Here is a 13968-nt window from a genome sequence, read left to right as displayed (position 1 = left end):
AGACTCATCGTCGGCACAGACAAACAATAGGATGAGTTTTAGTATTATGCAGAAATCCTGGGGTTGTATGGAAAAAACTGAATGTGCTGGAGAATGGGGCTGGAGAAACCATGACACTACAGTAAGGGTGGCACAGTAGTGCAATGGTAGAGCCACATAACTGGGTTAGATCCTGAATATATGTGCTGTCTGTGTGGAGTTTGTACATTCTCCCTGTGACTACGTGGGTTTTCTCCGGGTGTTCCGGCATCCTCCTGCACTCCAAAGACGAGCAGATTTGTATGCTAATTGGCTTCTCTAAATTTGCCCTAGTGTGTAGAATAGTATATGGGTGGTTAGCGTGGATTCTGTGGGCCGAATGGCCTGTTTTCATGCTGTATCTCTAAACTAAAAGACTAAACTAAATTATAATTATTCAGAGATATAGGGGGAGATAGCAGGTTCAAATTTGAGTTGAGTTCAAGAAATTCAAATGTTGTGTTCCATCCACGTTCCTAAATGAACAGGATTAACATCTGAAAAGGGAAGATTAACAAATACATTTTGGGAGTTCTGATTAATTAAGCAGCCTATCTCATAACTGATGTATGTGGAATGAATCCCAGTGAAGATTGGAATTCAGTCAAAACCAAATCATTCTATTTGGCAGTTGTGCAACTGATAAGATTTTGTTAGTGTTTTTTAAGGCATCCTGAATTTTGTTTTTACAATTTTAAGTCCAGTGTAAATCCGTTGAGCACACGTTTGTTTCGACAGTTAATAATAATTCCAAAAGGTCAAAGTTTCAAGTTTATTGTCACATGTACCAATTAAGGTACAGTGAAATTTGAATTACCATACAATCTTACTTTAAAAAAAAAAAAGCAACAAGACACACATGTTAACATAAACATCCACATCTGAGGCAGCCATTGCTGGCAAAAGAGCAAGTATACTTCTAATTGTATTGCGGAATAACCACAATCCTGTTTGAACTATTTCTAAATACTATTAGAATTTTGCATTGTAGAGTGTGTTACTCTTTATGACTTTTGTTGTTCTTGCAATTAGTTGCATGTTGAGTATAACAACTGTAAATAATTCAAGGTTGGCTGAAAAATGCCATGTTAGTGCTCTAAGCTCTTAATTAATGTGAATCAAAGCAAGAATGCAAAATATCATCCCAGTTCATAATGTAAAATGCAGCCGAATTATTTCATGTTAATTCTAATGATTCTGAAAAGGAGGAAAGTACTTCATTAAGGAAGAAGATTGCCAAGCTGGTCATTTGTGAATAAATCAAAAGGCCATCATCACTTTGGCAAGAATGGAAGAATGGCATTGCTTTTTTTTATTTTTCTGATGGACCCTACTCTTAAGCCTGCTATTAAAACTGAATGCAAACATTTTGGCATGCTTCAAGAGCTCTGCATTAGGAACGTAAACAATGAAGGACACTTGAGATGCTTGGGGCTGAGAGCTGCCAGATATAAGAGCTTCCTCGTGATGTGCTCTGTCTGCCTTGAGAATGTAGGAGACAATTTATATAGTGTACCCAGGCCTATTCATCCTGCTTTCAAGTTCAACTTTATATCTGTAAAGGAAACAGTAAATAACCATTAATATATATTCACCTGATGCTTTCCTTGCTACAAAATGTTTGAAATCTGGAAGTACAAGATTTAGATTTTATTTGACCCTGCTATTTTAATATTTTCAATTATTCCTTCCTTCAGAATGTCATTAGATGTTTTGCTTTGTTTTTGAAAGACAATGCTGGATTAGCTTTAATACTGGTACAACCTTGTGCATCCAAAATAACCATAGAAGTGGGTGTGTCATTTTCATGTCAGTTATCCTTGCAACTCGAGCCATTTGGCAGAATAACTTGTTACGTGGCAGAATTAGAGAATGTATATCCAACACTTTTTCATAAAATGAATGCTCAGTCTTTTTTCCCCCAGAGTAGAGGCTTATAAAACTAGAGCACATCAGCATAAGGTGAGAGGGGAGAGATTTTAAGAGGGACCCCACTGGGGACGGAATTTAAAAACTTTTGGAAAGATATCTGGATGGGAAAAGCTTGAGAAGTATATGGGCCAAATCCAAGTTGATAGGACTGGCTCAGAATAATTTCATGCTGTACAGTTAAAACTCCTAAAACATGATATGTATGTCAAGCATGAGATTTATTTGGTACACGACCTGATCTAGATCCTATCTTGTATTTTTTTATGATGAATATTTTTGAGAAACTAAGAACTTTCATATACATTCTTTCCTGATCTTGGATATCCTTAAATGCCATGCAGCCAGTTAAGTGCTTAGGACGTGTAGTTACTAAAATAATGTAGCAAATGTGGGCGTACACTAAATCTTTCAAATAACAGCTTGATAATAACCAGATTTTTTTGATACTGATAGAAACATAGAAAATAGGTGCAGGAGTAGGCCATTCGGCCCTTCGAGCCTGCACCGCCATTCAATATGATCATGGCTGATCATCCAACTCAGTATCTTGTACCTGCCTTCTCTCCATACCCCCTGATCCCTTTAGCCACAAGGGCCACATCTAACTCCCTCTTAAATATAGCCAATGAACTGGCCTCAACTACCTTCTGCGGGAGATAATTCCAGAGATTCACCACTTTCTGTGTGAAAAAAGTTTTCCTCATCTCGGTCCTAAAAGATTTCCCCCTTATCCTTAAACTGTGACCCCTTGTTCTGGACTTCCCCAACATCGGGAACAATCTTCCTGCATCTAGCCTGTCCAACCCCTTATAAATGTTGTAAGTTTCTATAAGATCCCCCCCCTCAATCTTCTAAATTCTAGCGAGTACAAACCGAGTCTATCCAGTCTTTCTTCATATGAAAGTCCTGACATCCCAGGAATCAGTCTGGTGAACCTTCTCTGTACTCCCTCTATGGCAAGAATGTCTTTCCTCAGATTAGGAGACCAAAACTGTACGCAATACTCCAGGTGTGGTCTCACCAAGACCCTGTACAACTGCAGTAGAACCTCCCTGCTCCTATACTCAAATCCTTTTGCTATGAATGCTAACATACCATTCGCCTTCTTCACTGCCTGCGGCACTTGCATGCCTACTTTTTATGACTGGTGTACCATGACACCCAGGTCTCGTTGCATCTCCCCCTTTCCTAATCGGCCACCATTCAGATGATGCGCTATGTGATTAAATATTCTCAAAGAACCTTCTTTTTGAGAATGCTGCAGGTCTCTGACCATGCAAGAGACAGCAAATCTGCCTTAATTCCTCAGTATGGCACTCCTTCAATGTTGCAGTGAAGTGTCACCTGGCTAATGTGTTTCAGGGTGTTGAGTGGTACTTGAACCTGTTTCAGTGATAGTAGATAGTGCAAGAAGGAACTGCTGGTGCTTGTTTACACCAAAGATAGACATATATTTGTGTAAGTGAGTCATGACTAACCTTTAGTCATGTGTGTGTGTGTGAGTGTGTCTGCTTGCGCCTCTTTTTTGATAAAATTTACAATGATGATTTTACGTTCGCGGAACATCTCAAAGTTCCTGTTCTATAAGTGTGAAAAACTTCTCATGCATTACATGTGGTAACAACAACTTTGTGTGCTGTCTTGGTGTCCCAATAGAGCAAGGAAAAAATATTTCAAAGCCTCAAGGTAGCCATCTGGCCAATCAGACTGCAACCTCCACATTACTAATTACTCATTTATCTTCTGATGTGCAGGATAAAAATAATGCTTTTTGATTTCAATCTGTCTTTCCTTAAAGATGTACCTCGGCTTCAAGTAAAAACATGCTATTGAATGAATGGCATTTAATGAATTTATATCATTTTATTATTCATCACTTCTGATGGTTCCCACTGAAAAGGAATAATTTTAATGGAGCGAAGGCAGGGATGGGATACCGAGTTGGATGGTCAGCCATGATCATATTGAATGGCGGTGCAGGCTCGAAGGGCCGAATGGCCTACTCCTGCACCAATTTTCTACGTTTCTATGTTTCTAATCATTGAAAATCTTTGCCTTTATGTGCGGTCCAATGGGTAATATGGTCATCTATGGTCAAAGTATGACTTGCATCCTGAATATTATGCTCAATGGTGCAAATGAAATTCTTTGAATGAAATAGAATTGTTCCTTAAATGTTTCTTTCAATTTCCCTTTCTATAAAATTCAAAATTTCTCTCAAAATCAAAATCCCTTTGTAGAAGATGGAATATTATGTTAGCTGTTGTGCCCAGAATAGTTTTTTTTAAATCCAATTTTGGCTTCAATTATTTTTCAAGACATTCCATATGTGTGACAGGGACCAGAGGAATATCAGGAAAAGATTAATCTATGCTCATTTTGAGCAGAAGACTAATCGGGTGATGACATGCATCCCATCAGACCCGGGTGTGCCTCTTCCTAGGGTCATTGTTGCAAAAGTTAAATCTGCCTTCCTGAGGGTGAACCCATGGATGGCCCGGACAGAATCCCTGACCGCAACCATGGGAACTGCGTGGACAAGGGGATTGTTCACGGACATCTTTAATCTCTCCCTACTCCATTCTGAGGTACCCACCTGGTTCAGGGAGACTACTATCGTCCAGGTGCCAAAGAACAAGCAAAATCTCATGCCTTAACAACTTCCGTCCAGTGGCCTTGACATCCACCATCATGACGTGTGTTGAGAGGTTTGTAATGGAACGCATTAAATCCAGTCTATCAAGCATCCTTGACCTACTGCAGTTCGCCTACCGCCACATCAGGTTTACGGCTGATGCCATCTTCCTGGCACTACACTCATCCATGGTACACCTTGATAAGACACATATGTCAGACTTTTATTCATAGACTACAGCTCTGATTTAATATGACTATACCATCCAAGCTCATCTCCAAACTCCTAGTCTTAGAGTCAGCACGCACCTCTGCAATTGGATCCTTGACTTCTTGACCAACCGACAAAAATCAGTGAGGAGAGCTGGCAAATCATACTCTCTGATAATCATAAACACTGGTGCAAGGATGCATTCTCAGCTCGCTTCTTTACTTCTTACCCATGGCTGTTCAGCAAAATACACATCCAGCTCAATTTGCAATTCGCAGATGACAACACCATTGTTCTTGTCAAATAATGACAAGACTGAGTACAGAAAGGAGATTGAGAACCTTGTAACCTGATGACAAGACAACCTTTCTCTCAATATCAGCAAGACAAAGGAGATTGTGATCGACTTCAGGAAGCACGTAACCTGGTATGCATTGGCGGAGCTGAGTAAAGATAGTTGAAAGCTTCAAGTTCCTAGGAGTATATATCCCCAGCAACTTGTCCCAGACCAGCCATATTGAAACAATGGCCAAGGAAACATTCCAACGAACACACCTAGGAAGGCCAGCGTGATTGCATTCACCGTTGATCTGTTGTGGTGGTAAGCGAACTTCAGTGGGTCCAGGTTTTTGTCGAGGTAGGAGTTGATTTGCGCCATGATCAACCTCTCCTTAGTGGTTAAAATAATGTTTGGGTCCTTGACATTTAGTGGGTTTTCTGTTGGCTTTTGTGAAAATGGACTAGGATGAAGCTTGAGTGAATGGAACCAGTTAGGCAATTGAAAAATGAATGTAAATTGGATGATCAAGTTATTTGGGAATATGGTTGATGTTCTATGAAAAATGTAGGTAATTCCTTCTGTAATTTGAGATGGGATGTGATTCTCCCAGTTAAGTTGTAGCACAAAATCCATGATTACTGATTAAATTTGTCAAATTGTTAAAATGGGAATGTCCTTAGACTTCTGACTATAGAGGTACAGCATGGAAACAGGCCCTACAGCCCACTGAATCTCCGATGACAGATGATCACCCTGTACACCAACACAATCCTATACACTAGGGACAATTATAATTTTTTTACCAAAGCCAATCATCCTACAAACCTGAATGTCTGGAATGTGGGAAGAAACCGAGGCACCTGGAGAAAATCCACATGGTCACGGAGAATTTGCAAACTCTGTACAGACAGCACTCATGGTCAGAAATCAAATCCGGGTCTCTGGCACCGTAAGGCCGCAACTCTACCATTGTGCCATCCAATGTCATGCATATACTTGACTCCTTGAATAATCTGTGTTGCAAGTACACATGGTTGTTTTTTGCAGAAGTCCTACACTCATTAACTTCAGAAATGTTTTTGTTCCTCTGGTTTCAACAAAGAATTCACAGGAAGACGATAAAACAACAAATGCGTGTAGATTAAAAACCTTGAGCTGCTAAAACAGCTGCTTTGGTACTTTTCAAAAGTATTGCTATTATTAATTCTTTAACCATCGATAAGATGAAGCAAAAGGAATTTTGGGGATGGGGGTTAGATGGTTAATGTGATCACAAAATGAGAATGAATGGGGATAACCAATGTAAATTAAATGAGATCTACCTGGATTGGGTTCCTAATGCCAGCCTGGGATCTGGAGGAGAAGGTCCCCCATAAATGGAGTGTAAGCAGGCATCACAGATGCTGAAAAAACCTGCTTCTGCATGTCTAGCCTATGGGCTGGCAGGGCATGCATGCTTCATTGAAAATGATTTGAAGTGGCATCCAGATGTGTATTGCATCCTAACGCACGCCAATGTTCTGCAGGAGGGTGAAGGACATGGATCAAAAATTGCAGACTGTAATCCTTGCAGTGAATGCCCTTTTACAATTGTATTTCAGTATTAATTGAAATTGAACAGGGTTGTGCACAAAAATGTTATACACTTTCTGGGTCATTTTATTTCAATTGCGTACTTTAAGCTTCATGCATATCCTTTCATGTGATCAAGAATGGGGGAGCTAGTACCTTGAGCTTGTATCTGTCAAAATTGCTTCTTTGCATTTTTCCCATACAGTATCTTTTTGCCAAATATATAATTCTCAAATTTAAAATGTACATCTGATTTATCATCAGAGTTCCACCCCAAATTGCAAGTAATTGTATTCCTAGCTTTTTTCTTAAAAGCTTTGATTGTTATTTTTAGACGCTCTCCCTTGACTCTAGACTGCCAAAGATCAGAAACAGTTTATCTTGATTCACCTTGTTAATTCCCGATAATGCCTAAAAAAAAAAGAAGCAAATCTGAAATGACCAGGTCTGATCACGTTTTGGTCCTCTGCATCATAGTCTTTTGGATACAATGGCTGGCAATCTATTAAGTAATTCCAATATTTTCTATAGAGATTTGTCATTTTAATTTGCATGAAGAGTCCAGTAATCTCTAGAAACAGTTTTAGCTGTTATTTAATCTTCCCATTTTGGACTTTATTCTCGCTTTCATTAAAATCTATTTACCACAGCTTTTCCAATGCACATGATTAATTAATATTTGTGACATTATGTTATGTGATGCTTTGCCCCATTGTCCAGGTTAGTTAACAGAGACGGTGAATAAATGAAGCTCGTACTTTGATCCCTTTTGCCACATGCCAGATAGAGTACTTTGTCATTATCTCAATTCTGTTCAGCCGTTTTCCTAAACGGTTCAATAGTTTCCCTTCAGTTGCACACGCTACAACTCTAACTGTCAACTTGAGGGAAACTTACAGCCATTTTTGGCAAGATTGCAAATGCACTTTGGCTCATGTTGTCTTCCCCTCTTCGCTCCCGACACCCAAGAAGTAGTGCACAAATGATTTTTCTGAAATTGAATTGCCTTGAAACATGTATAAAATTTAGTGCAGCAGGAAACATTATTTAAGTTTCATTCCAAAAACCTCAAACCTTCACTGTTTCTTTGAATATTTTTTATGGAAACTGAATGAGTTACATTATATTAATAGAGGTTGAATGGATTAAACCTCATTCATACAGGAAGACGTGGAAATAGCATAAATTGCATGTTTTTTAGAACTAGTATGTTTGTACTCTGATGTGAGTGTAGCAAGTAATCTAGGCCTTCCGACATATTTTGCATTTACTTTCTTATAATCGCATACAAAATTGTCTCTTCTGATCCTTTGAAGAAAACAATCATGTTGCATAATGGGTAATATAACAAAGACTAATCAGTCATAATTTGTTTACCTTCTGCTTCTTGTAGTTCCGGTTTCCTTACAGATTTCGATAGTGATTGTGATGTAATTTAAGTGATGCATTTCCTCCAGCCTGAGCTTCTATTACATTCTTGGCAGTATTTTCAATGTTGGAATGTCCTCTGTGATGTTGTAGGTGGGAAATTCCAGATTTTAATCCAGGAATGGCAGAATGCCACTGAGTTAAATTCTGTTTAGCTTGGAGCAGAACCTAGAGGTTTTTCTCAACCCAGTTATACGAGGCCATGAATTTGTGGTATGTCGATGAAGAAGCTTTGATGAATTGCTGTATTGAATCCCACAGAAAAAGCACATTGCTGGTAGTGGAGGGTTTGAATATTTTATAGTGGAGGATTAACTGCCAACTTCGCCCAATGCTTTAGCTTGGATCAGACTACACTCCTTGAGTATTTTCAGAGCTACGCCCACAGGATAACTGGGAAACTGATCCACCACATTTCTATTGCATTTGTAGGTGGTGGAAAGGCTTTGGGAAGTGAGAAGGGGCACTTTAGCTATCTTTCCTGGTCTTCAGTATATTATCGTGGAATCTCTTGTTTTTACAATGATGGAAATAGAAGATGGGCGAAAGTTTGGATAATGACTCCTGCAGTGGCATCATGGAGTTGTGATAATTGACCTCCATCTTCTTTGCTGCTTGACAAATCTCGTCATTAGAATGTTTTTTTCCTCTGAATGCTATTGCCTTTTGTGTGAAGGTGCCTGAATATGAGCTATTCCATTACACTGGATATCACACAGTAACTGACTATTCATCCTATCCAGTTCATGTTGGTGTCTATTGCATTCAAACATCTTCAATTTTTAAATCTAAATCTATCATTGTAACACCCAGACATTTATTTATCCCTAATTAGATTTCTTTGTAGATAGATGGCTTCTCACTGTGCTCTTACCTGCAAATATTCTACCCGAATCCATTCTGATAAAACTTTTCATAATTTTATTAAGTCTTCATTACCAAAGAAAAAAGATCATTGTATTTCTTATAATATCTTTGTAGTTCTTCTCTGCACTCACTCTCGTGCCTCTATCTGTTTTTTTTCCTAATAATCTGGTGCACAACTTGCACACAGTTCTTGAAGTATGAGCTATGTAAAGCTTCTTACAGGTTTTGCCAACTTTCTTACTGTTTGTTTCTGCCTTTCTAGAAACTGTTTAATATTTTTAAATGATCTTGCTAACGTATGGCACAATTAATAAAGATCAGGTATTAGACCTCAAAGATTATGTTGATCCTCTATCCCATTTTGTCCTGCATCTTTTCAAGACTTTCATGTTCATTGTTCTGAAATATTCTAGGTTATTTTTTACCTATTTTCATTTGTCTTTCCACAATATTAGGTGTTTTCATCAATGTCTAACAAAATTAATTCTAGTCAAAATCACTTGACAATTAAATTCTTCTTCACAATGGGGCTTCGGTGCTTCTGTTTGTAATTGAACCAAGATAACTCCAGAGTCGCAGGTCTGTGTGGAGTTTTTTGCATTCTCTCCGTGACTGCGTACATTTCCTTTTGGGTGCCTGTTTGTACACTAATTGACCTTTGTAATTTGCCCCTAATGTGTAGTGAGTCAATGCAAAAGTGTAATAGCTTAGAACTAGTATGAATAGGTGATTGAAGGTTGGCATGGACTTAAGTGGGCAAAGGGTCTGCTTCTATGCTATATTTCTAAACATATGTGTAATGTTCAGACACATGATGCTTTTCAATCTTTTTTTCCCTCATTTTTATTGTTAACTTAAACAACTAGACACCATGGTTTATACTTGTCTCTCTTGCCAGTGAACAGATATATTGATTTGTGTGCCAAGTCTGGATTCAAGTGGTTTGGGTAGAAACCAATCTGAATATCAATAAACAAGTTACTGATGAACAAATGCTACATGTTGGATCTGTTAGTAATTCTGTCATGTTAGTAATGATTGATTAAGAGCAGGATGGTTGGTTCACTTTTAAACGGGATTTGTTCAGATTTTTCTGGAATGGCCTAACTTACCACATATTTGTATCCTTAATTCTAAATCTATTAGCAGCCAGTGGGAAAAGAGCTATCAAAACCGATGGGTGACTCGCCAACCTCTTGCAGGGAATCTATGTGCAATCCTGATTTGATCTGATACAGCTATTGGTTTAATCATTTTTGTATTGATTATTTGTCAATCTAATTCTGTTTTGTTTTTAAATTGTGTACATTGTGAATTGCACATTTCTGAAATGTTTCAAAACGTGAGGAAAAAAAACAATTAAACATTAAGTATTATCTTTCAAGGCAACAGCAAGTTTTAGTTTTAGGTTTTAGTAACATGATGGTATTTTTGATTTGGGAAATGTGATTTTTGGCTTTTGGGTTACATTATATTTTCTGTAATTAAACTCTAATTTCCGATTTAAATGATTGAGGCGTGTGGACATACATTGAACCTTTTGATCTGAAGTGAGAGCTTGCTGGTCAGAGGGAAGGGGTAAAATAACATAACTATGCCATCTGCCCACCACCAGGAAGTGGGAATTAAAAAATGTTTGTTCGATATATTTCATCTCTGGTAGATGTTTTGGACGAGTGATTCGAAAGCCACAACTTTCATAGGATTCACTATTCCCATTCTAAAACCTGGTGCACCAGACTGAGCCAGACAAGAATGGAACTCGCTATGAAAACATGGAGGGGACGGGGGACACAATTTTTTGGTGGCCGCGCGCGCATGCGCACACTCACACACACGTGCGAGGCTTCGGAGGCTCAATCTCAACTCTGCCTGTCTCACCGGGTTAACTACAGCCCTGTCTGGACTGACGGGATACCAGCGCTGCTTCTCCGCACTGGCCATATTTCCCGCAAGTTCAGGGAGGTTAACCTGGCGGGACAGGCAGAGTCTGACTCCCGACCTCTCTGGCCACCCGTGGGGGGGGGGGGCACTCGGGACAGCGCCGGAGAACCGGCCGGGATCGATCCTGACTGCGGATGAGGCGCAGGTCTGTGCCACGTCTCCCTCCTCCATATATTCTTGTTTCTTTTATTTCATATAGGATTGATAGGAGCTTTAATATCGTTTTAATCATTTTAATGGCAACTGACAAAACAAAAAAGTGGCAGACTTGTGCTTTCTGCACCTCCTTACTTGATGGGAGTTTCTGGTTGTATATACCACCTAGCTAGAATGGGAGTTGTTTCGGGCATAAAATAAAGGCAAGGAGAATTAAGAACATGAGATAATTTTTACATAGTGTATATGTGGCATTTATAGCCTCAAAGAGGGACTTGGTAAATGTGGTGAGGAAAAAGTTTGCATAGCTATAGAAAAGGAACTGGGCAATGATGGAGAGGGGGGCATGTGGAAATGGGAAGCTGCTTCAGTAGGGAGTTGGCATGGATCTAATGGCCTCCATCTGTGCTGTAACTGTTCTGATGCAAGAAACTACTTTTACTAGCTGCTATCTTGCTTTGTATACCATAAAGTAGAAAAGTGTTTTGCTATAATTCGCCTTAAATGAGCACATCTAATATGACCGTTGATTGAGCCCATGTGCCAACACACTGGCTAAACATATCATGGGCAAGACAGCAAGCCATTTGCATAAAGCAAGCTCCTATAAATAGCTGTATGATAAACCTTGAGTATTATAGTGGTGCTGATTGAGGAATAATTATACCCTTGTCCCACCCTTGCTCTTTTTCAGAATAGTGCTGTGGGCTCTTATGTTGTCTAAGGTATGCAGATAGTGCTTTGGAGCAATATCTTATCTGAAGTACAGCAGTTCTTACTGGGCACTAGTGTTATTGTGCATTGAAATGTCACTCTTAAGTTTTTGTACTCAGTCTCTAGTGGAACATTTCCATCAACCTTCTGAGTAGGAGACTGGCAAGCTACCAATAGCAAAGGCGTATTTTTAAGTAGTTCGATATTTCAAGAGCTTTGTGAAGCTCAAGATATTTACCACATTGTTGAACAGCAATTTACCAGATTTTTGATTACAGATAATCTGACAATGTATGTCATATATTTTAGACTTTGGAAGCATGATTTAAAATGCAAAATACAATCTCCAGAGATTTTAAACCACTTTTTAAATAATTACTAACTTTTTAACTAATAATTTACTGACAACATTTGCTTTATAACAAGTACAATAGAAGTGATCCTTTCAACTGATTTGACGCAAAAGGTGCTCTCTTCACCCAGTCATGCTTATTTAATACAAACAAAATATACAGTTCATTCAAGGACATTTATCAGGTCTGTGTCCTTCTATTTACTACCCTATCCTGATCATGCCAATTCTAGTTGAGACGTTCTGGTGGTATATGGCTTGTTTGTGGCAATTTATTTATGAGATAGATAATCAGTGCTATGCTGTTTTAAAACTGATATCTGCACTTGAATGGTATCTGCACATCATTTACACTTGATCAACATTATATAACCAGATAACAACTGGGAGTAGGAACTATCATTTTATTTTCCCCTGCACAGAACCACTGAGCCCAATTTCACTGCACAGCTCAAATGAAGAAAAAAAAGTCACCCTTTCATCTGAGATGCCTGGGAGTATTCAGCATATAAGGCCTCATCTATGGAGAGGGAAACTATTTCCAAGTTCTGATCATAGGTAGATTTCTCATCAGTTTTCTCTCGCCTGCAGAGTATTTGCAGCATTTCTGTTTTTATTTCATAGTTTTAGCATCCAGAATATTTTGCTTGATTGCAAACTGTCTGCCTTGAGATGATTTTTTACTTCAACGTGTTGCCAGTTATGGCTTTATGTCTCGCTTTAGATGTTGAGTGCTCAATCCTAGCTGATATTTCAATACGGGGGTGGGGAGGTGGAGATGGTGAAGTTGTGATGCTTCATTGTCGGATGTTTCCAAGTGGCACTATGTTCTTGGGACCTAATTCACCATCTAAGGTCTTAAAATACATTTCATTCCTTTCCTTCATAAAGCATGCTCATTTGTTAGTGGAATTAAAGGTGATATGTTGGCAGTCCTGAGTAAGGTGTATTGTTGTTATAGCTGCTGCTCCTTTGGATTTAGGAGCACAGTACATATTAACCAAACTTGCAGATGTTGTCATACTAAGGAGGCAGTTCAGATGGAACAGAATTGGGCAAAATTGATACTCCATGGATGATTTATTTAGGAGCGAACACTGAAGATTATAATTGCCAAAACGGTGGCACTTCAGTCATAGGGAGGGCTGATCAAACTGGTAACTTCATGTCGGTTTACACCTTGAGCACTGCGCTAATTTCTGGCTGCATGTTTCTTTCTGCATGCTATCCTTTGACATTATTGAATCTGGCTGTACATAATCTTTCACTTAACTTTGATGTTTTATCTAAAGTTAAGTTGAATAGTCATCAATGTAGAGCTAGTTTCAGTAATTTCAAAGTGTAGCATGCTGAATTAACCTTTAACTGAAGTTCTTATTCTTTATTATTATTGTTCTTATTCTTAATCAAATTCAGTATTATTGATCAAAAATAAACTTCTGCCAGAGTGTGGTAATTGTAATAGGATTGGTAAGTCTGTTTTCGTGAGAACAGTTTCATATTAGAACCTGAAATCCTGGCGCATTTTTTTTCTTGTAATGTGACGTTATTCATTGAAGATTTTAACATGTGAATGTTGAGGTTTTGTTTTTGTTACTAATTGATTATCGTCTCCTTTTCCAGACAGAAATAGCTAAAAGACTGAATACGATTTGTGCACAAGTGATTCCCTTTCTGTCTCAGGAAGTAAGTGAACTCATTGAACTGTTCAGCTGTTAAAGTGCAATTATGTTCTGTATTTGTAAATTAGGTAGTTATCAGCCCTGATGAATGTTGTGAACATCTGTTACTGTTTTAGAGAAGCATGTTCTGTTATAGCGAGATGTTTGTATTATAGTGAACAACCTCAATACAATGAAA

At 38.5% G+C, this 13968-nt stretch overlaps 1 protein-coding gene across 11 annotated transcripts in view; it reads left to right on the top strand.

Annotated features, from left to right (window-relative positions):
• The window catches only part of tle1 (TLE family member 1, transcriptional corepressor), a 124671-nt gene that overhangs the window by 12324 nt on the left and 98379 nt on the right, over positions 1 to 13968 (top strand). For all 11 annotated transcript variants that reach the window (XM_033017622.1, XM_033017616.1, XM_033017613.1 and 8 more), the window contains exon 6: positions 13732 to 13794. In XM_033017622.1, the coding sequence (XP_032873513.1) occupies positions 13732 to 13794 (63 nt within the window). The remainder of the gene's footprint in view (positions 1 to 13731; positions 13795 to 13968) is intronic.

This window comes from Amblyraja radiata, chromosome 3 (assembly GCF_010909765.2).
Source record: "Amblyraja radiata isolate CabotCenter1 chromosome 3, sAmbRad1.1.pri, whole genome shotgun sequence".
Taxonomy (NCBI): domain Eukaryota; kingdom Metazoa; phylum Chordata; class Chondrichthyes; order Rajiformes; family Rajidae; genus Amblyraja; species Amblyraja radiata.
The sequence above is the reverse complement of the archived record's forward strand: the minus strand, read 5'-3'. Positions and strand labels throughout refer to the sequence as shown.